The sequence below is a fragment of the Bufo gargarizans genome, unplaced genomic scaffold, assembly GCF_014858855.1.
Source record: "Bufo gargarizans isolate SCDJY-AF-19 unplaced genomic scaffold, ASM1485885v1 fragScaff_scaffold_538_pilon, whole genome shotgun sequence".
In the NCBI taxonomy this organism is placed as follows: Eukaryota; Metazoa; Chordata; class Amphibia; order Anura; family Bufonidae; genus Bufo; species Bufo gargarizans.
This window is the reverse complement of record NW_025334133.1, coordinates 15-23409: the sequence shown is the minus strand read 5'-3', so window position 1 is coordinate 23409 and position 23395 is coordinate 15. Positions and strand designations below refer to the sequence as shown.

Genomic DNA, 23395 nt, shown 5'->3' with positions numbered 1-23395 from the left:
ATTTTCATATTTTCATTTCATTTCATGTCATCATTTATCATTTCATTTTGGTGAGCATCCAGGAATGAGATATGCACAGACTGGCCAACGTTTCGGTCCTAATATGGGACCTTGATCACAGCCTTAGTCTTGCCTCTACCTAAGGGGAAGGAGTCCGATGTGTATCCATTTACTGTGACTCTCGCCTAATGGAATTTATAAAGCATCTGTAGCCAGCGCAGACATTTCGCAGGGAATCCCATTCGAACCAACACCGCCCAAATAAATTCCCACTCTACTGAATCGAAGGCTTTTTCATTGTCTAAGGAAGCGAGAGCCCTCATACCTCGATTATCATGGTTGACCAGAAGATTAGTGAACAAACGCCTTAGATTAATATCGGTAGTCTTCCCTGGCATGAAACCCGACTGGTCTACCCCAACCAAGGAAAGAATTACCTCCCTCAATCTTAAAGCCAGTATCTTCGCAAAGATTTTGACGTCAAGATTCAGAAGTGAGATAGGTCGATAAGAGCTACACTGGTCAGATGGTTTTCCCTGCTTATGAATCACTACTATTGTCGCCTCCAAGAAAGAAGGAGGTAGCAAACCCTGTCGTCCCTATCCAGAGAGGGAATATTAATACCTGCCAGAAATTTGGCAATCTCTCCCAAAGTGCCTGTGGTCTTGGGGGCATACAAGTTCGAATAGTAGGAGGCAAACTGCCGGCAGACGTCTCTAGGTTCCCTCAACAACACCCCTTGACCATTCAGGACTCCCGCCACTACCGTTTGCTGGGTCTCAGATCGGGCCAGATATGCCAAAGCTCGACCTCACTTATCACCATCTGAGAAAACGGTTTGTCTCTGATTCAGGAGTTTCTTCTGAGTATACTCAGTCAAATGTAGAGTAAACCTACGTGCATCTAGCCACATATTTTACCTCTCACTACACGGATCCAGTATGAACAGCCTCTCACTATCTGCTCCTTCCATCTCCAGTTTTGTCCGCTCGATACTCCATTCCTTTCTGTGAGTTGCTATTGCAGCAATCAGTGCCCCCCTCATTACTGACCTAAAATCATCCCATTCTACCAGGGGATTCGTAGACCCTTCATTTTCTATCCAGTAGTTTCCCATAACATCTAGGCTATCGCTCACCACCGGTAAGACCTCGAGCCACATGGGATTCAACCGCCATTGCTTATCGGCTGAAGCCAACGGCTGGGACAGAATCAGAAGGAGGGGGGCATGATCCGAAACACCTCTCAGCAGATCATCACTGGACCTGATATAAGGAGATAAATCTCCGCTGACAAAGGCCAAGTCTATACGGGATAGTGAGCCAGTGGAAGCCGAATAACACGAGAATTGTGTATCTGTGGGATGAAAATAACGCCACATCTCTATCAGACCATAGGCATTAGTCCAACGTGGCAGCCAATTGTTGTGAGAGGCCCGGGGAATCAATCTGTCCTGTACTGGATCTAAAGTGGCCTTGTAGTCGCCCATAATAATGGAGGGCGTTGCTGGAAACATTGCTATCTTAGCTATAATTAAATCTAGGACTTCTCTGTGGAATGGAGGAGGGATATAGAGACCCCCAATAAATCCTGCAGCCCCCTGACTCTAGCATGTAGAATCACATATCTACCATAAGGGTCTAAGTGTGCGGAGAGGACTTGAAACGGGAGACTCCTAGTAATTAAGACAGAAACATCAATAGACAAAACCAAAGATTAGGGATTATAACAGGAGTAACAGCGGTGAAACCCAACACCCCCCCCCCCCCCCCCCAACATTCCGGTCAGTGATGCAATCTGACATTTAAGCAGTAATCAGCTCTTTCAGTTGTCACCGCCAGAGCTCGGTCCATCAGCGGTCAGGCCGTGCATTTAGATTCCTGTTGATCCAATCTGTTGCTTCTTCAGGAGTATTAAAGAAACGCACAGTTTCTCCATCTTGCATGCACAAGCGGGAAGGGTAGATCATTGCGTATTTCACATTCTTATCAGCTGCGCTCGGACCTCAGGGAACTGCTTCCTTTTCTTCTGGACCTCCGCAGTAAAGTCCGGGTAAAATGACAAGCGGACATTCTCATAGGTGATGTTGCCCTTCTGTCTGGCGGCTAATAAAATAGCGTCTCTATCCCTGTAGTTCAGGATTCTGATAATGAAGGGCCTTGCAGGGGATCCCGGCGATAAAGGCCTCGTCGGGACCTGATGTGGCCTCTCTACAACAAAGCAACTGCAGAGAGACTGGGAGGATGCAGTACCTCTTTTATGAGTTGTGCCGCGAATATTTCCGGGAAAGACCCCTCCACTCGCTCCGGTAGGCCCAGAATACGGATGTTGTTACGTCAGCATCTTCCGCTCTGGCTTGTAGCATCTGGACCTGTTGTACCAGCTGCCTGGTGTCATTTCCATCTCCTCGAGACGCATCTTCCACGTCGCTCACTCTTTGCTCCACGGCAGACGTTCTCTCACGTATTATGTCAAAGTCGTGCGGTAAACAGCTGAGATCAGACTGGAGATGGTCTTTCTTGGATGTAAGAGCAGCTTGACAAGTTGCTATAGCTTTCATAATTTGAGAGGCTTCAGCAGAGGCCACAGGGACACGAGACCCCTCACCGTCTTGCTCCGTCTGACTCATGGCGTCCATGTATTGTTTAACAGCTGATGGAGCCACAGAAGAGGTTTGGCGGCCCATAGAGACAGTCCCCAGACACCTGACAGGCCAGCTGAGGTATGGCGCTGCTGCAGTATGTCAGACAGTTACTTTATCGACTCCAGCGAGTCCTGAGTATCAGTACTGTTACACTGTATAGGGGGTAGGTATGTCGGTCCCACTGTCAAGTAATAGTGTATACTTCAAAGGGGTCTTCTAGCAGCCACTGTAATGTTTATGGAGAGATCTCCCAGTAGGAGGACCGCAATAGGGCTTATACTGGTAGTGTTCTCTGGGGGAGACGTTCACACTGCGCCGCAGCTACACTTCATCTGCCAGGTCAGAGAGGAGTTCTTCGGCGCACTACCTCCGCTGGCAAGATGGCGCGCACCACGCGGCTCCCTTCCTGCTACAGCCACAGGTCGTGTGAGTCCAGAGGGCACCGGTAGTAGCCTAAGGTAGGATGTAAGCAACTGTCGGGATGTCGTACCTGCAGTGCGCATTCACACTCCGTCCATCCTTGTCACAGCGCCGTGTCTCACTCTCTTCTGGCAGTGTCTCCCTGCTCTCTCTTTTGCTCCACCAGCGCCTTCAGTTTGACAGCTGAGCTGCGGCGTTTAAGTCTATGCGATGTGACCCTAATGCTTAAGGAACCTGATGGTATCAATGTGGCCTCAAATAACCCCGATTTTGCCAGGTGTTCATAGGGTATCTAACAGGATGTATGTACACAGTGACTCCACCAGCAGAATAGTGAGTGCAGCTCTGGAGTATAATACAGGAGATAACTCAGGATCAGTACAGGATAAGTAATGTATGTACACAGTGACTGCACCAGCAGAATAGCGAGTGCAGCTCTGCAGTATAATACAGGATGTAACTCAGGATCAGTACAGGATAAGTAATGCATGTACACAGTGACTGCACCAGCAGAATAGTGAGTGCAGCTCTGGAGTATAATATAGGATGTAACTCATGATCAGTACAGGATAAGTAATGTATGTACACAGTGACTGCACCAACAGAATAGTGAGTGCAGCTCTGGAGTATAATACAGGATGTAACTCAGGATCAGTACAGGATAAGTAATGTATGTACACAGTGACTGCACCAGCAGAATAGTGAGTGCAGCTCTGGAGTATAATACAGGATGTAACTCAGGATCAGTACAGGATAAGTAATGTATGTACACAGTGACTGCACCAGCAGAATAGTGAGTGCAGCTCTGGAGTATAATACAGGATGTAACTCAGGATCAGTACAGGATAAGTAATGTATTGTTATAGAAATATTTGTAGTTGAAATCCGCTCTCATCAGATTTTGTGCAAGGACAGGCAAATCCCTCAACCGCAGTCAGACCTTTGTGTTACCATCTTGAGTTCTTGCTGAGCACTCCTCCCCCTCCTCCACAGTCTGCTCACCTTTTATTTAGTCACAGTAACAATAGAAAGGGGCCGGCCCGTCACCCGACCACTTACTTCATGTAACAAGGATGCAGGAAGTGATGACATAGGAAGACAAGACACCATCATTTAGAATAACATAGCCAGCTAACACATGTATCCTATAATCTACCATTACCACTGGAGGTAACGTTATCCATCCTTGCTCAGTGATCAATGCCAGATAAAGTTACTATGATCCTCCTGCAGGTTTATTTACAGGACAGCGTCATTATCTCCAGCGGCTGATCAGGCGCACTAGAGACAACAAACGCACGTTCCTTTCATATATTGTTCTCTTAACAAATGCATCCACGCCAAGCCAATAAATCCACGTCTTGCGCGGGGGCCCTAGCCGGCGTCCATACATCTGCCAACAAAACACTGCTCTGCTGAACACATCAGTCTCCCCCGGCCCACAGCCCAGTGCTTAGCACATGGACCATTCGCCGACGGAGACCTCTGCACCCATCAGCTGTGACAGGACATACACGGGAAGATATCCACTCCAATGGTTTACCCTGACACTGAGAGACATGATGACAATACACAATATATTAAATACACATCCTAATAAAATTTCCACAACAGTCCCTCCTCTTTGTCATATGCTCCCCAGTGTCCCTCGACGATTCTCAATCTTCTTCTTTGAAAAAAACTGTCTTGTCTACGAAAAGTCCTGAATCCATAAAAACAAAACAGATGATGGAAAACAGAAAGTCAATCTTGTCACGTAGCTCAAAAACAAATCTTGACTCAGAGATTCTTTTCTTCGGGAGCTGACTCAGGAGGTGGAGTTTCGCGCTGGTCGCCGGCTGATTTGGAATCCTCTGCATCTGGTCCATGGTTTGGTCTTCAGGGCATCTTGTCTGTTAGGGCTTCGGTAACTCAGTCGATTAGACATCAGGAACATCTCACGCCAGCATATAGAAGGAATGGAAACAAAAAAACATAAGTACATGTCCTATTTCCTTTTCGCCCGGATCCAATGGAAAACCAGTGAGCCCCAAGACCTCCCAAAGCTTTAGAAAGGATTCCAACCCTCACTAGTCATAGCTCCACCTCTGACCTGCTCCTGTCAGTATGTGCCTGACCCTTATCAATGGTGTCTGCTAGCCAGGTATAACTGTCATCTAATTCACAGAAACCCTCCTTTGGACGTTCTACTGTCGTTTCTCGGTGATCTCTCTCACTGCCTCAACGGTTTCTTTGAACATCTCAATTGGCAGGTCAATTGGCAGCCCTATCCTGTGGTCAGGTCACTATTCAGAGCCAGAATCGAGGCTGGTATATCTCATTAGGAGACTCAGAGGGCCCCCGAGTGTCGGCGAGAGCCCTTTTCCTCACACTGCTACTCCTTTTCCTGAGGTCTAACTAGGGTGAACGGAGTCCATGTGTCAGTGCCAGAAACCCTAGGGCAACTCAGAGGCGAACGAAGGGGAGTAGCAGCCGTCCAGGCTGGTGTCGCTGGACACTGTAGGAGGACACACCTACAAACCGGATTCCAAAAAAGTTCGGACACTATACAAATCGTGAATAAATACTGAATGCAATGATGTGGAGGCGCCAACTTCTAATATTTTATTCAGAATAGAAAATAAATCACGGAACAAAAGTTTAAACTGAGAAAATGTACCATTTTAAGGGAAAAATATGTGGAATCAGAATTTCATGGTGTCAACAAATCCCCAAAAAGTTGGGACAAGGCCATTTTCACCGCTGTGTGGCATCTCCCCTTCTTCTTACAACACTCAGCAGACGTCTGGGGACCGAGGAGACCAGTTTCTCAGGTTTAGAAATAGGAATGCTCTCCCATTCTTGTCTAATACAGGCCTCTAACTGTTCCATCGTCTTGGGCCTTCTTTGTTGCACCTTCCTCTTTATGATGCGCCAAATGTTCTCTATAGGTGAAAGATCTGCACTGCAGACCGGCCATTTCAGTACCCGGATCCTTCTCCTACGCAGCCATGATGTTGTGATTGATGCAGAATGTGGTCTGGCATTATCTTGTAGAAAAATGCAGGGTCTTCCCTGAAAGAGATGACGTCTGGATGGGAGCAGATGTTGTTCTAGAACCTGAATATATGTTTCTGCATTGATGGTGCCTTTCCAGACATGCAAGCTGCCCATGCCACACGCACTCATGCCACCCCATACCATCAGAGACGCAGGCTTCTGAACTGAGCGTTGATAACAACTTGGGTTGTCCTTGTCCTCTTTGGTCCAGATGAAATGGCGTCCCAGATTTCCAAAAAGAACTTCGAATCGTGACCCGTCTGACCACAGAACAGTCTTCCATTTTGCCACACTCCATTGTAAATGATCCCTGGCCCAGTGAAAACGCCTGAGCTTGTGTATCTTGCTTAGAAATGGCTTCTTCTTTGCACTGTAGAGTTTCAGCTGGCAGCGGCGGATGGCGCGGTGGGTTGTGGTCACTGACAATGGTTTCTGGAAGTATTCCTGAGCCCATTCTGGGATTTCCTTTACAGTAGCATTCCTGTTTGTGGTGCAGTGTCATGTAAGGGCCCGGAGATCACGGGCGTCCAGTATGGGTTTACCGCCTTGACCCTTATGCACAGAGATTGTTCCAGATTCTCTGAATCTTCGGATGATGTTCTGCACAGTTGATGATGATAGATGCAAAGTCTTTGCAGTGTTTCGCTGGGTAACACCTTTCTGATATTGCTCCACTATCTTTCTGCGCAACATTGTGGGAATTGGTGACCCTCTACCCATCTTGGCTTCTGAGAGACACGGCCACTCTGAGAAGCTCTTTTTATACCCAATCATGTTGCCAATTGACCTAATTAGTGTTAATTGGTCTTCCAGCTCTTCGTTATGCTCAAATTTATTTATTTTTTGCCTCTTATTGCTACTTGTCCCAACTTTTTGGGGATTTGTTGCCAACGTGAAAATTTGAATCAATGTATTTTTCCTTTAAAATGATACATTTACTCGGATTAAACGTTTGATCTGTCATCTACGTTCTATTACAAATAACATACTGACATTTGCCATCTCCACATCATTGCATTCAGTTTTTATTCACAATTTGTTTAGTATTCCCAACTTTTTGGGAATCCGGTTTGTACTTTTAGAAGGCTCGAGCATGGGTGTAGGGAAATCTAGGGAACAGAAGGGTACCACTTCTGACTATAGGACAGCCAAACAGTACATTAAATCCATCTATGGAGAAGCAGTTGTTAAGCCCCTCAAAGATTGGCACCAAGGGACTTAACATACCTGTGTCTGTTGCCATTAGCAACGTTACAATATTGTGCAATGTGCCCGTATTCCCTGCCTGCAAAACAGCGAATAGCTTGTTTCCCTGCACAATACATTGTCTGGGAACATGGCGATTTGAATTGGTGCACAACATTAACCATCCCAGCATGACTAGATCCCACACTACTATCTGTATTGAGTCCACTTACCACGGACTCATCTGAGGAATCTTCTGGCATTGTGTTAACACTTCCAACTCCAGGGTCAGACACATTGTCCATCTCCATCCCTGAGTCGGATTCACTATCTGACCCACAGTCCTCAGACCTCTCCATGTTTACAGCCCATACATTTCCTCTAATCCTAGACACATTACCCTACAATGGTTGTCTCAATGACTCTGGCTGCACTAAGCACCGAGAATGCTCATCCTCTGTCCTCCTGCAGAGAGCAGACAATTCCCTTACAGCACCCTGTGCATGCGTCAGGCTTTCAGATAACCATTCATTCTCCTTGCGCAGCTCAGTATTACACCTCACAGTACATTCATAATTAGCGCTAGCTTCAGATGCCTGCTGGACAAGAGTTCTCAATTTAACAATTTCCACTTTTAAATCTTCCACTTCTCCTTCCAAACTCAGCTTCAGCCTACAAGACTCCTGATATTTATCGCTATCCACCCAGCAGCAAAAATCAGAGCATACTTGCCTTTCCTTTTGCACCATTCTTTGGTAGCGGTCAGGTTTGCTACACAATTCTGAGCCTGCAGCCATAGATCAGTAGATCCCTGCATAGCTTGAAGAATGGCCGCTGTGTTCTTCAACTTTGCAACTTCTTTAAAAATACATTCCATTGCACAAGAAAACAAAACACTGGTACCAATTTCTAGGAGTTGTCCCAATAATTTTGGCACAGAACCTTTCTACACTGTAGTACCCGTATTAATTATGCCAAACAATCTACAATCCAGTGTAACAGCCACAGATATACAAACATTAAGCAAAATCATCAACTATAGGACGATTTCACCGCTAAACTGCCACTAATGCTCACACAATGATTCCCCTATCAGACTGGTCACTGAGCTATAACATAACCGAACACTCAACTGATATCAGCACAAAACTTATCAACACAAAATCAGACTGTACATAGAAAGGTTATAAAAAGACAAGATAACTATTCTGGACAAAACTGGCAAAAACAAGCAAATCGCTTTCCATAGACACCAAAACTGCTTTTCTTAGAGGGTCATCGGTAAACAATTGTATAGATCCGGCCTTATGCTCGGTGGTTTATACCTCATTCGACGCGGCGGTAGCATGGGTGCGGCGGTTCGGTCGGGGGACCCATTTGGCAAAGACAGATATTGAGGCAGCATTTTGTTTGCTGTCGGTGCATCCGGATAGCCTCCATTTGTTGGGTTGTTTTGGGGAAGGCGGATTTTTCGTTGCTAGGTGTCTGCCGATGGGCTGCTCTCTGTCGTGTGCGTATTTTGAGGCATTTAGTACGATTCTGGAATGGGCGGTGAAGAGTGTGAATCTCTGATTCATTATCTGGATGATTTCGTGTATTGGGCCGCCGGATTCGCGCTGTTGTTCTGTATTGTTGCGCAAGCTTGAGAGTATGGAATTCCTTTGGCGCCAGAAAAGACGTTGGGGCCGACGACGGAGTTAATATTTCTTGGGATTGTGATAGATACCGTGTGGATGGAGTGTCGGTTGCCGTTGAAGGATGAGGTGGGAAGGGCTTAGAGGCTGCGGAAGGTCAGATTGCGTCAACTTTAGTCTCTCCTGGGTAAGCTTAACTTCGCCTGTAGGATCATGCCTATGGGAAGGGTGTTTTGTAGGAGGCTGGCTGGGGCAACGGCTGGGGTGGTGGCGCCTATGCATTTAGTGCGGTTGGGGAGGGAACTACAGGAGGATTTGCGGGTGTGGGGTTCTTTTCTGAATAAATACAATGTCCAGTCATTATTTATTGGAGACAAGGTGGAGGAGTTTGATTTTGAACTTTATTCAGATGCGGCGGGGGTGGTGGTTTTGGCAAGTACTGTGGCGGGCAATGGTGTGCGGAGCAGTGGCCTGCGACGTGGGCAGAGAGGGGTTGGGTGAAGAACCTGGCTCTGTTGGAGCTTTTCCCCATTGTGGTGGCAGTGTTGTTGTGGAGGGAGGTGTTTCAGGACAAAAAGGTGTGGTTCCACTGCGATAATTTGAGGGTGGTTACTGCGATTAACGGGTTGTCAGCTTCGTTCCCCGTTGGTGGTGCGGTTGCTTCAGCACTTGGTGTTGGAGTGCTTGTCCATTAATGCTTGGGTGGTGGCAGTGCATGTCTCGGAGGTTGATAACTGCATTGCTGACGCTCTTTCTCGTTCGCAGTGGGACCGTTTCTGGCGGCTGGCTCCAGAGGCGGAAGAGGAGGGGTTGGCTTGCCCGAGTTGTCTCTGGGAACTGCTGGAGTCACAGTGGCAGGGCTGATTCTTGCATCTTTGACACCCGGTACGTGGGTGTTGTATGTGAAGGCCTGGAGGTGCTGGGAAGATTGGTGTGGGAACCTGGGCATGTGGGTGATGATGACTTGGAGGTTCCGCTTCTTTTGCTTTTGGAATACTGCAAGGAGGAGGGTTATACGGTGAGTAAAATGAATGGGTACGTAGCGGGTTTTTCTTTCGGTTTTCGGTTGAGGCAGATGAGGGACTTTACGAAATAGTTTTTGATCGCGCGGGAGTTAAAGGGCTGGCGTAGGCTGCGGCTGGGGGTTGATGGCAGGCTTCCAGTATCGTTTGACCTGTTGTTGCGGTTGGGGGCACAATTGGGGCAGGTGTGCAGTTTGGCTTGGGAGGTGCATTTGTTTCAGCTTGCCTTCTCGTTAGCCTTTTTTGGGGTGCTACGGTTAGGGGAGTTGGTGTCCCCGTTGACTGGTCGAGCAGGTGGGGAAAAAGGGGAGGATGAGAACTTGTTTCCAGATAGGATTGAGTTCCTTATTTGTAATTCCAAAACGGATATGGAGGGTAGGGGGCGCAGAGTAGGGCTGTTTGGGGTTACCGGATGCGTCATGTGTCCAGTGTGCTGTTTGCAGGTGTTTGGTTTGGTTGGGGGTGGAGGGGTTGTGCCATTATTATTTCCTGAGGAAGGGACCTTCTTGTCCAGGTTAACGTTTTTGGTGGTTTTTCGGAGATGTTTGTATCGACTGGGGTTAAGCCGGGCAGGATATTCAGGGCATTCATTTAGAATAGGAACGGCTACAGAGGCAGCGAGATGGGGGGTGGGGGATGAGGTGATACGGAAAATAGGCCGGTGGGAGTCTGTCTGTTTTAAGTCTTACGTTCAGGTGGATAGGGTGTGAGGTTGAAGGACAGGGGGTTATGGTGCCTGTTTTTTCTTTGCTTCTTGTTTTGTTTTCTCGTTTCAGGTGCTGGGCCAGCTCTCGTGTGGATTTTGGGTCACTCGTTCGTGTTCTGGGGAGCTGATCGGGCGGCGGCACGGTGGGATGGTCGGCAGTTGGGTTTTAGCCGTTCGGAGGCGTTGGTGAGGTGGTTTGGTCGACGGGGAATGGTTTGGGGGAGTGTTGCCCGAATTCCACTGGTTTTTTCGGCAGGGTAGGGCCCCGGATGTTCTGGTGCTGCACGTGGGGGAGGACGATGTGGGTGCACGTCCTTTTTGGGAATTAGTCAGGGATGTCAAGTTCGACCTGTTGAGGTTGTGATCACTGTAGCCTCGAATGGTTGCGGTTTGGTCGGACATTGTGCCAAGGCAGAAGTGGAGGGAGGCTCGGTCTGTTGAGGGCATTAACAGAGCCAGGGTGAAGGTTAATCGGGCCATTGGGCAATTTATGGCGAGGAATGGTGCGATGGTGGTAAGGCACTTGGAGCTGGAAAAAGGCGTAGGGGCCTTTTGGCGTGTGGATGGGGTGCACTTAAACGCTGTCGGGACTGATATGTGAAGTCTTGGCTTGCAAGATGGTATCGAGGTTGCGTTGAGGGTGTGGAGGGACACGCAGTCTTAAGGGTTCAAGGCTGCTTGTCAGTGGCGGAGGGAGGTCCTTGGAGTTAGAGTTAATATATAGTGGGGTGGATGGTTGGGGCTGGACTGCCATGGAGGCAAGTTGATTGTGGCTGGATTTGGGGGGCCATCACCGGTGCCTCTGAGCTGGATTCAACGGCTGGAGGCAAGATGGCCCTTCGAGGGGAATCTTGGTTGTTTTGGGGCTCCAAGGATCTCCCTCTGTATCAGGTCTGTATTAGGTTGTGTATGCTGTTGCATATGTATGGGGGTTTGGGGGAAAATGGTTATAAGTTATATATTGGTTATTTATTTTATTTATAATAAACGGCTGCTGTGGCCATTTAAATCCAACCTGTTGTCCGAGTCTTATTGGGGAGAAGGGGTCCATGGGGAGGGGCAACATGAGTTGGGTGTTGCAGCCGTTCAGGTAGGTTTGGTGTGGGGTCGAGCGGATGGTAACCAATGCCCCCGCCATGTATGTACACAGTGACCACACCAGCAGAATACATTACATTATTAAGGCTACTTTCACACTAGCGGCACGGACCTCCGGCAGGCTGTTCCGTCGGGTGAATAGCCTGTCCGATCCGTCCTGTAGCTATTGACCGTGTGCCCCCGGCCTGCCGCTCTGTCCCCATTGACTATAATGGGGGCAGGGGCGGAGTTCCAGTGGACATGTTGTAGTTTTATTCCAGCTGCCTCTCGCCGTGCGCTGCTGTGCCTCACAGAAACTCCGTCCCCGCCCCAATTAAAGTCAATGGGGACGGAGCAGCAGTCCGGGAGCACACGGTCAATAGCGGCAGGATGGATCCAACTGGCTGTTCACCCAACGGAACAGCCTGCCGGAGGTCCGTGCCATTAGTGTGAAAGTAGCCTTATCCTGTATTATATAATAGTGACCTAGAAGACGGTCGTCTGTTTTCCCATAATTAGATACAAGAAAATAAAAATAATTTTGTTGAATACAATTTGCAATCATTTGACTGCAGAGATCTGAGGGGTTTGTATATATTTCTGCAGGTTTTCGGGGTGCACTGCACAGGACGGGGGAGCAGCAGACGCCTTCTTGTTTTGTTTGGATGTTGTTTTTTGTGTTTTACTATAAACGAGAATTCGATACATTGTAACAGGCTATCACAAAATGAGAGAGAGACTGGTGCTGCTGATGTATTTAGCTCAAAGATGATTGTTCAGACTGGATACATTGTAACAATCCTCCAGCTGTACGAAGCATTAGTTCTGTGTGGGGTTTCAGCAATTGGTCATAACAAGAACATTTTTATTCACTGATATCAAGCAGAGATATTGATAATTGTGATGAATTGACACAAAGTAGATTATAAAGATGCAGAACTTTTAGTTACTGGGGGATTCATCTTAATTTACAGAAGATAGGGGACAATGACACGTTCAGCTCTGCTACATCTGGCGGTAATTACACAGGATGGGTCTTATGGCCTCCCCATGTGTTTCCCCTCCAGGTCACTCCATCCTCCTGGTGACACCTGTAATTGGGTTTCAGTATCAGCCTATCAGGGCTCAGTATGCAGATGAGGGGGCGGGACTTGTTCTTTATAACTGCTGCTGCTGAGGATTTTCTATCCAGGATCAGTTCAGAACTGCAGGTTAGTGCGGAGCCGAGTGTGAACAGGTGTCTGTACTGTACATGTGTGTGATAGGTGTGAACAGGTGTCTATACTGTACATGTGTGCGATAGGTGTGAACAGGTGTCTGTACTGTACATGTGTGTAATAGGTGTGAACAGGTGTCTATACTGTACATGTGTGTGATAGGTGTGAACAGGTGTCTACACTGTAAATGTGTGTGATAGGTGTGAACAGGTGTCTATACTGTACATGTGTGTGATAGGTGTGAACAGGTGTCTGTACTGTACATGTGTGTGATAGGTGTGAACAGGTGTCTATACTGTACATGGGTGTGATAGGTGTGAACAGGTGTCTATACTGTACATGGGTGTGATAGGTGTGAACAGGTGTCTATACTGTACATGTGTGTGATAGGTGTGAACAGGTGTCTGTACTGTACATGTGTGTGATAGATGTGAACAGGTGTCTCTACTGTACATGTGTGTGTGATAGGTGTGAACAGGTGTCTATACTGTACATGTGTGTGATAGGTGTGAACAGGTGTCTGTACTGTACATGTGTGTGATAGGTGTGAACAGGTGTCTATACTGTACATGTGTGTGATAGGTGTGAACAGGTGTCTATACTGTACATGTGTGTGATAGGTGTGAACAGGTGTCTATACTGTACATGTGTGTGATAGGTGTGAACAGGTGTCTATACTGTACATGTGTGTGATAGGTGTGAACAGGTGTCTATACTGTACATGTGTGTGATAGGTGTGAACAGGTGTCTATACTGTACATGTGTGTGATAGGTGTGAACAGGTGTCTATACTGTACATGTGTGTGATAGGTGTGAACAGGTGTCTGTACTGTACATGTGTGTGATAGGTGTGAACAGGTGTCTGTACTGTACATGTGTGTGATAGGTGTGAACAGGTGTCTGTACTGTACATGTGTGTGATAGGTGTGAACAGGTGTCTATACTGTACATGTGTGTGATAGGTGTGAACAGGTGTCTGTACTGTACAAGTGTGTGATAGGTGTGAACAGGTGTCTATACTGTACATGTGTGTGATAGGTGTGAACAGGTGTCTATACTGTACATGTGTGTGATAGGTGTGAACAGGTGTCTATACTGTACATGTGTGTGATAGGTGTGAACAGGTGTCTATACTGTACATGTGTGTGATAGGTGTGAACAGGTGTCTGTACTGTACATGTGTGTGATAGGTGTGTACAGGTGTCTATACTGTACATGTGTGTGATAGGTGTGAACAGGTGTCTATACTGTACATGTGTGCGATAGGTGTGAACAGGTGTCTGTACTGTACATGTGTGTGATAGGTGTGAACAGGTGTCTGTGCTGTACATGTGTGTGATAGGTGTGAACAGGTGTCTTTACTGTACATGTATGTGATAGGTGTGAACAGGTGTCTGTACTGTACATGTGTGTGATAGGTGTGAACAGGTGTCTACACTGTACATGTGTGTGATAGGTGTGAACAGGTGTCTATACTGTACATGTGTGCGATAGGTGTGAACAGGTGTCTATACTGTACATGTGTGCGATAGGTGTGAACAGATGACTATACTGTACATGTGTGTGATAGGTGTGAACAGGTGTCTATACTGTACATGTGTGTGATAGGTGTGAACAGGTGTCTATACTGTACATGTGTGTGATAGGTGTGAACAGGTGTCTATAATGTACATGTGTGCGATAGGTGTGAACAGATGACTATACTGTACATGTGTGTGATAGGTGTGAACAGGTGTCTGTACTGTACATGTGTGTGATGGGTGTGAACAGGTGTCTATACTGTACATGTGTGCGATAGGTGTGAACAGGTGTCTATAATGTACATGTGTGCGATAGGTGTGAACAGATGACTATACTGTACATGTGTGTGATAGGTGTGAACAGGTGTCTGTACTGTACATGTGTGTGATGGGTGTGAACAGGTGTCTATACTGTACATGTGTGTGATAGGTGTGAACAGGTGTCTATACTGTACGTGTGTGATAGGTGTGAACAGATGACTATACTGTACATGTGTGTGATAGGTGTGAACAGGTGTCTATACTGTACATGTGTGTGATAGGTGTGTACATATGTGGGGTCTATATATAATGTGTGTGTATATACATGGTATTGTGTGTATATATAATGGTCATACAGTATATGGTCTATCTCAGGGGAGCAGATAGAACTAACGCCCCCCCTACTTAAAATAAAACCTTTGTATAAGGCCTCATACACACGGCTGTTGTTTTGGTCCACATCCGAGCTGCAGTTTTTGCGGCTTGGATGCGGACCCATTCACTTCAATCACTCCGTGTGCTGTCCGCATCTGTTGCTCCGTTCCGTGGTCCGATAAAAAAAAATAGAACCTGTCCTAGTTATATTAATGGCTGTTCATGCCATGCCGTTCCATGTTTTGCGGATCCGTAATTTGCAGGCTGCAAAACACACAACGGTCGTGCATGTAGCCTAAAACAATTTCTCTTTGCATCGCCTTGTCAGGGAGGGCATTCTGTGATATGAGGCTGGGGCCAGGGCACATACCTGCCGAATTTGAATGAAAGAAGCAGTGGTGTGTCTAAGGTGTTTGGCACCAGTGGCGGGTCTTTTCTCTGGCACTCCCCCCCCCATCCTATACTTTAAAACATTGTGCCCCTCACAGTTGTTATGCCTTCATTTTTCCCTTCACAGTAGTAATGCCCTCTCTGTGCCCCCTTTACAGCAGTAATGCCCTCTCCACAGTAGTAATGCTCTCTATGTGCCCTCTTTACAGTAGTAATGTGCTCTTTGTGCCCCCTTCACAGTAGTAATGCCCTCTCTGTGCCCCCTCTACAGCAGTAATGCGCTCTCTGTGCCCTCTTCACAGTAGTAATGCCCTCTCTGTACCCCTACAGAGTACAAATGCCCCCTGTGCCACTTCATAGTAGTAATGCCCTCTCTGTGTCCTCTTCACATTAGGAATGCCATCTTCACAATAGCAATGCCCTTTCTGTGCTCACTACACAGTAGTAATGCCCTCTCTGTGCCCCCTTTCACAGTAGTAATGCCCTCTCTGTGCCCCCTTTCACAGTAGTAATGCCCTCTCTGTGCCCCCTTTCACAGTAATAATGTCATCTCTGTGCCCCCTTTCACAGTAGTAATGCCATCTCTGTGCCCCCTTTCACAGTAGTAATACCTTCTCTGTGACATCTTTAGAGTAGTAACGCTCTTTCTGTGCCACCTTTCACAGTAGTAATGCCCTCTCTGTGCCACCTTTCACAGTAGTAATGCCCTCTCTGTGCCCCCTTTCTCAGTAGTAATGCCATCTCTGTGCCCCCTTTCACAGTAGTAATGCCATCTCTGTGCCCCCTTTCACAGTAGTAATACCTTCTCTGTGACATCTTTAGAGTAGTAACGCTCTTTCTGTGCCCCCTTCACAGTAGTAATGCCCTCTGGCACTCCCCTGTGGGCACAGATGGCACTGCAGTGCTGTGTGGGAGGAGCACAGGCAGATTCCCGGGCTCCTCCCACAGTCCAGCAGCGTGATCTCTACCTGCAGGGCTGAATGGTGAAGCATCCGGCCTGGAGGAGCGAGCGGAGCTGAGCGGTGAGTACGTAAAAAGAATTGTGTTGATTGAAGTGCTCATTGCATCCGGCACCCAGGGCGGACTGCCCCCTCACCACCCCCTTCTTCTGGCCAGGCTGCACCTAGCCTTTATGCTGCCTGAGGCGAACATGGAAATGGTGCCCCCCCATCTTTAGGCTAGGTCATCAGTATCTGATCGACTGATCATCTGTTTGAAGAGAAGGTGGCGTTCTATGCGAGCGCTGCTTCCACTTCATTACTCTGCCCGTCGTCTAGGGATGAGCGAATTGTCTTCGAAAGAAACCTCCAAAGTCGATTTGCATAAGACTTCTTCTAAACGCCTCGTTCACACTACCGTATGGCTATTTCAGTGTTTTGCAGTCTGTTTTTCACAGATCCATTCGTTCCATTTTTCCGTATGGCATATACCGTATACAGCAATTACATAGAAAAAATTGGGCTGGGCATAACATTTTCAATAGATTGTTCCACAAAAATGGAACGGATACGGATGCATTTCCATATGTGTTCCGTTTTTTTTGCGGACCCATTGACTTGAATGGAGCCACGGAAAGTGATTTGCGGGCAATAATAGGACATGTTCTATCTTTCAATGGAAAAAAGAAAATGCGGAAACCCTCCGTACAGTATTAGAATGTATTGGCTCCGATGAGCCGAAGTTATTACTTGGAACCGAACCCGAGTTCGGGAAATGGTGTTTTGGAGCCGATACATTCTAATGCTGCGCGGCGCTCCTGCTCTGTACAGTATTAGAACAAAGTTTTATGCGAATTGACTTTGGATGTTTCATCCGAAGTCAATTCGCTCATCCCTACCGTCGTCTCAGAGGCGCGGTGTAATTACAAGTACTCGCTCCATTCACTTGAATATACCTGTAATAACCCTACGCCGCCGCAGGAAGCAGTGGACGCATGGAGCGCCGCCTCTACTTCAAACAGCTGATCGGTGGGGGTGACGCTGAGGACAGGCCATCAATATCGGACTGTGCGGGTCTGACACCCGGTACTAGTCTCGTTCAGATAATAATAATAAATTACTCCTCTCTGAAGCAAGGAGGAGACGGGACTCATCTCAGGTGCAGTCACATGTATGGCGGGAACATTTATTTTAGTTTGTTCAGAATTGATTTCAATAACATTATTAATGTATAAAAAAGTATTTATAGGAAAGTGAGTGGATAAATCGGCTTAGAAAGGGATGACAGGTTTCCTTTAAAGGGGTTCTCCGCTTTTTACTATTGATGACCCCCACCAATCAGCTGTTTGCAGAGGAGGCAGCGCTCGTTCTCTGCTCCGTTTTCCTGCAGTGACGAGCAGTGTAGTTACAGTATGGCGTCCACATTCACTTCTATGGACGGCTCTGTAGTGATCACTTCAACAGACCGTCGTCTCATAGAAGTGAATGGGGGAGAACTATCTCGGGATGCAGATGATTCTTATAGTTAAAAAAAACGGTGACAGGTTCACTTTAAGTATGTTGCACAGACTGACAGAGGCGGCAAAATATTCATGAGAAGCCGGTGCCGCAACATAAAGGTGTGTATACCTGTCATGTATGTGATGTGTATACCTGTCATGTATGTGATGTGTATACCTGTCTGTAGTTATTATGTATGTGATGTGTATACCTGTCATGTACAGTATGTGATGTGTATACCTGTCTGTAGTTATTATGTATGTGATGTGTATACCTGTCATGTATGTGCTGTGTATACCTGTCATGTATGTGATGTGTATACCTGTCTGTAGTTATTATGTATGTGATGTGTATACCTGTCATGTACAGTATGTGATGTGTATACCTGTCTGTAGTTGATATTATGTATGTGATGTCTATACCTGTCTGTAGTTATTATGTATGTGATGTCTATACCTGTCTGTAGTTATTATGTATGCGATGTGTATACCTGTCTGTAGTTATTATGTATGCGATGTGTATACCTGTCTGTAGTTATTATGTATGTGATGTGTATACCTGTCTGTAGTTATTATGTATGTGATGTGTATACCTGTCTGTAGTTATTATGTATGTGATGTGTATACCTGTCTGTAGTTATTATGTATGTGATGTGTATACCTGTCTGTAGTTGTTATGTATGTGATGTGTATACCTGTCTGTAGTTATTATGTATGTGCTATGTATACCTGTCTGTAGTTATTATGTATGTGATGTGTATTGGGTTGTTGCGATACCAAAATGTTGATTCGATTTCGATACCATAAAAAAGTATTGCGATATTCAATACCACACGAAAAAAATAAAACACCCAAAAAGCTGCGTGCATTCCGCATTTTATGGAACGTCCGGCCCATAATCTAACAGTCCTATCCGATTTTTTGGGGGGGACAAGGTGACAAAAAAATGGTGAATCGCGCAGTTTTTATTTATTTTTCTGTTACGGCGTTCACCGCATAGGAGATATTTTAATGGTTTGCACTTTTTTGGGCGTGGTGATATGTAATGTTTATTTATTTATTGTTTATATGTAAAATTGAGAAAGGAGGTGATTTATAATTAATATTTTGTTTTTGTTTTTCTATTTAACTATTTCCCCCCCTCAGGGTCCTAGAACCTGGAATCTTTTGATCCCTTGTCCTATTCACCCTGATAGATCTCTATAGGACCTCACACTCTCCCTGCTGCTCTGTGCACGGTGCACACAGCAGCAGGGCGGGTATCATGGACGGCTTCAGTAGCATCCTGGCTGCCATGGTAACCGATCGGAGCCCCAGGATTACACTGCTGGGGCTCAGATCAGAAACTACCCCTGAGGACGGGAGGGGACCTTGTGGCCACTGTCACCAATGATTATAATACTGGGGGGGGGGGCACACTGCGCCACCAATGACGATAAGTGACCTTTTAATACAAATACAGGAGGCGGGTGCGGCACCTGAGGAGTTAACTGCCGCGGATGGCAGCGCCCTATCCTAGAGGTCCTGTATTTGTATTAATGGTTTAGTTATCATCATTGGTGGCGCAGTGGCCACAGCCCCTCCGCCCCTCTCTTCTCATTGGTGGCAGCAGTGGCGCAGGGGGGAGGGAGACACTGCTTCCTTCTCCTCTGTGCTGCTGAGGGAACATGGAGCGCGCTGAGAGCAGTGCGCGCCATGTTCTCCGATACCGCGCAGCCTAGTATAGGTAAATGTCAAATTCCAGTATCGAATCGATACCGGTACCAAACTATCCATTGGGAATCAATAATTCGATACCCACAACAACCCTAGATGTCATGTATGTGATGTGTATACCTGCCTGTTTGTGTTGGCCATTGCTCTCTCTTCCAACGGTACTGTCTCTTTAATTCTTACGGCTTGAACATCATCTGATGCCTTTTTAAATTATTATTTTGCAAAATATTCCACGCCTCATCTCGTCTGCTGACGCCCATCAGTCGGCCTCCAGCACAGCTGGAATGGAGCATTTCCCATTGACACGGGAGCTGAGGATGCAGCACTGCACAGAGCGGACATTCAGGAATCTGCTGAGCAATGGGAGCTGTAACAGAGGCCTCAGCTTTCCCGGGGTCAGATAGAACAGAGATGACTGAATGTTATTTCTCACAATATTAGAGAACAGGGCAGGTCACGTGCTGCACACAAACCCCACCCACTGACCCAAGACTCTAAGCCTGGGTACACCTAGGCTCCCCCCAAATTCCACGATAAGCCCACTTTTCTACATGCTCTTACAAGCCCCGCCACTAATACAAGTTAGCGAGAACAATTTAGAGTCAGTTTGGGTTACGTTGCAGCTTGATAATCATAAGGTAACTCGTGTAGGTGTGATATATAGACCACCTGGCCAAGTCGAAGAATTAGATGATCTACTAGTCGAGGAAATAGCTAAAATGGCATTGAAGGGGAAGTTATCGTTATGGGATACTTCAATCTTCCTGATGTAAACTGGAAAACCAAAATAGCAAGTTCTGCCAGGAGTACAGATATTCTAAACTCCCTACTGGGATTATCTCTACAGCAAGTAGTGGAGGAGCCAACCCGGAAGGAGGCCATTTTAGATCTAGTATTCACAAATGGGAATCTGGTATCTGATATTACTGTAGGGGAAAGCTTGGGATCTAGTGATCACCAGTCAGTGTGGTTTACTATAAGTACAGTGACTGAGTCACACCACACAAAAACAAAAGTTTTAGATTTTGGAAAAACTGACTTTTCTAAAATTAGATTAGTGGTATACGAGTCCCTATCAGATTGGAGCAGTTTCACTGGAGTCCAGGAGAAATGGGACTACTTAAAAGTGGCACTATTAAAGGCAACAGAAAACTGCATTAGGCTTGTCAGTAAAAGCAAAAAAAGGAAGAGACCCCTGTGGTACTCAGCAGAAGTGGCCAAAATCATTGAAAACAAAAAGATAGCATTTAGGAATTGTAAAAAAAAACTAAACGAGGATGACAGGCAAATTTATAAGATTAGGCAGAGAGAGGCCAAACAAGTTATAGGAGCTTCTAAAGCACAGGCAGAAGAGACATGAGCTCAGTCAGGGGAAAAAGGCGATAAGATTCTTCAGATTCATAAATGAAATAAGGAAACTAAAACAAGGAATTACTAAATTAAAAACTAAAGAAGGAAGGTATATGGAAGAAGATACAGAACTAGCTGACTGCCTCATGAATACTTCTGTTCAGTTCTTACAAAGGAAAATGAAGGAGAAGGACCTCAGTTAGGAAAGAAGACTAATGAATCTTTTGATGCATGTGTCTTTACAGAGGAAGAGGTTCTGAGTCAAGTGTCTAAAATTACTACAAATAAGTCACAGGGGCCTGATGGGATACACCCAAAGCTACTAAAAGAGCTCAGCGGGGAACTAGCAAAACCATTAACAGATTTATTTAACCAATCACTGGCAACAGGAGTCGTCCCAGAAGATTGGAAATTAGCAAATGTTGTGCCCATTCACAAGAAAGGTAGTAGGGAGGAATCGGGCAACTATAGGCCAGTAAGCCTGACATCAATAGTGGGGAAATTAATGGAAACCATACTTAAGGAGAGGATTGTGGACCATCTAAAGTCCCATGGATTGGAAGATGACAAACAGCATGGGTTTACTTCAGGGAGATCATGTCAAACTAATATTGTTTTTTTTTAATTGGGTGACTAAAATAATAGACGGAGGTGCAGTAGACATCGCTTATCTAGACTTTAGTAAGGCTTTTGATACTGTCCCACATAGAAGGCTTATTAATAAAGTGCAGTCTTTGGGCTTGGACTCCCATATTGGTGAATGGATTAGGCAGTGGCTGAGGGACAGACAGAGGGTTGTAGTCAATGGAGTATATTCAGACCAGGGTCTTGTTACCAGTGGGGCACCTAAGGGATCTGTCCAGGGGCCCCCATATTGTTTAATATCTTTATCAGCGAAATTTCAGAAGGCCTCGATGGTAAGGTGGGTCTTGTTGCTGATGACACAAAGATTTGTAACAGGGTTGGTGTTCCTGGAGGGATACACCGAATGGAAAAGTATTTAGGAAAACTAGGGGAATGGTCAAAAATCTGGCAACTAAAATGTAATGTTGATAAGTGCAAGATAATGAACCTGGGGCGTAAAAACCCAAGAGCAGAATATACAATCAGTGATACAGTCCTAACCTCAGTATCTGAGGAAAGGGATTTAGGGATCATTATTTCAGAAGACTTAAAGGTAGGCAGACAATGTCATAGAGCAGCAGGAGATGCTAGGCAGAATGCTTGGGTGTATAGGGAGAGGCATTACCAGTAGAAAGAGGGAGGTGCTCATGCCGCTCTACAGAGCACTAGTGAGACCTCATCTGGAGTATTGTGCGCAGTACTGGAGACCATATCTCCAGAAGGATACTGATACTTGGAGAGAGTTCAGAGAAGAGCTACTAAACTGGTCCATGGATTGCAGGATAAAACTTACCAGGAAATATGAAAGGACCTTAACATGTAGAGCTTGGAAGAAAGACGAGACAGAGGGGAGATGAGAGAGACGGCTAAATACATAAAGGGGATCAACAAGGTAAAAGAGGAGAGAAGATTTACAAGAAGGAAAACTGCTACAAGAGGACATAGTGTAACATTAGAGGGGCAAAGGGTTAACAGTAATATCAGGAAGTATTACTTTACTGAGAGAGTAGTGGATGCAGGGAATAGCCTTCCTGCAGAAGTGGGAGCTGCAAATACAGTGAAGGAGGTTAAGCATGCATGGGATAGGCATAAGGCTATCCTCCATATAAGATCGGGCCGGGGCTATCCATAGTATTCAGTGTATTGGGCAGACTAGATGGGCCGAATGGTTCTTATCTGCCGACACATTCTAGGTTTCTATGTTTCACTTGAGGCCTGTTTTTTCAGGACGTTTCAGAGTTCTCACAGATTTTCACAAATTTTTGGCTGTTCCTGCAGGTCGCTTTAGTTCTCCTCCTAGAGTGGACACGTGTCACCATGATGATCCTTTCAGTCCTGGCTGTGACCCTGGGCCTTGTAGTCGCCTCTCCAATACCAGACTTCTCTGACCTCGATGATGGTTCTGACATGATAGACCCCACGAAAGTGGACTTCACATTTAAGCCGTTTCTAGGTGTCGCCATCCTGAGCTGGATGCCGAAGGAAATAGAACAAGTGATCGAGGACTTAAGGTCAAAGCTGATGAAATCCACACAAGAGGTAAAATACCGAGCTGCAATAACAGACACCGCCTGTAGGCTAGAGGGACGCTGTTTATGGTCAGGAATAAAGCAGAGGGTTCCTTCTAGTGTCAGACCCTTTAAGGGGATGATCAGTGGAGTAGACAGAAGACAGGGGCCCCATAGCAAACATCAAAATAGACTCCCTGATAGCTTTAGCCGCCCAGACCTGGGGTTTGTTTATCCCTCCGCACAATTTCCTTGACCTCTGGTGCAATA

The 23395-nt window shown here is 46.2% G+C and overlaps 1 protein-coding gene across 1 annotated transcript; it reads left to right on the top strand.

Moving 5' to 3' along the window:
- Positions 1–12794: 12794 nt before the first annotated feature.
- LOC122922591 lies at positions 12795–23156 on the top strand (the record flags this gene model as incomplete). Its single annotated transcript, XM_044273261.1, is given in 2 exon segments — positions 12795–12938; positions 22896–23156. Coding segments are annotated over 2 exon segments (342 nt in total), but the record flags the coding sequence as incomplete, so codon positions are not given.
- Positions 23157–23395: the final 239 nt, after the last annotated feature.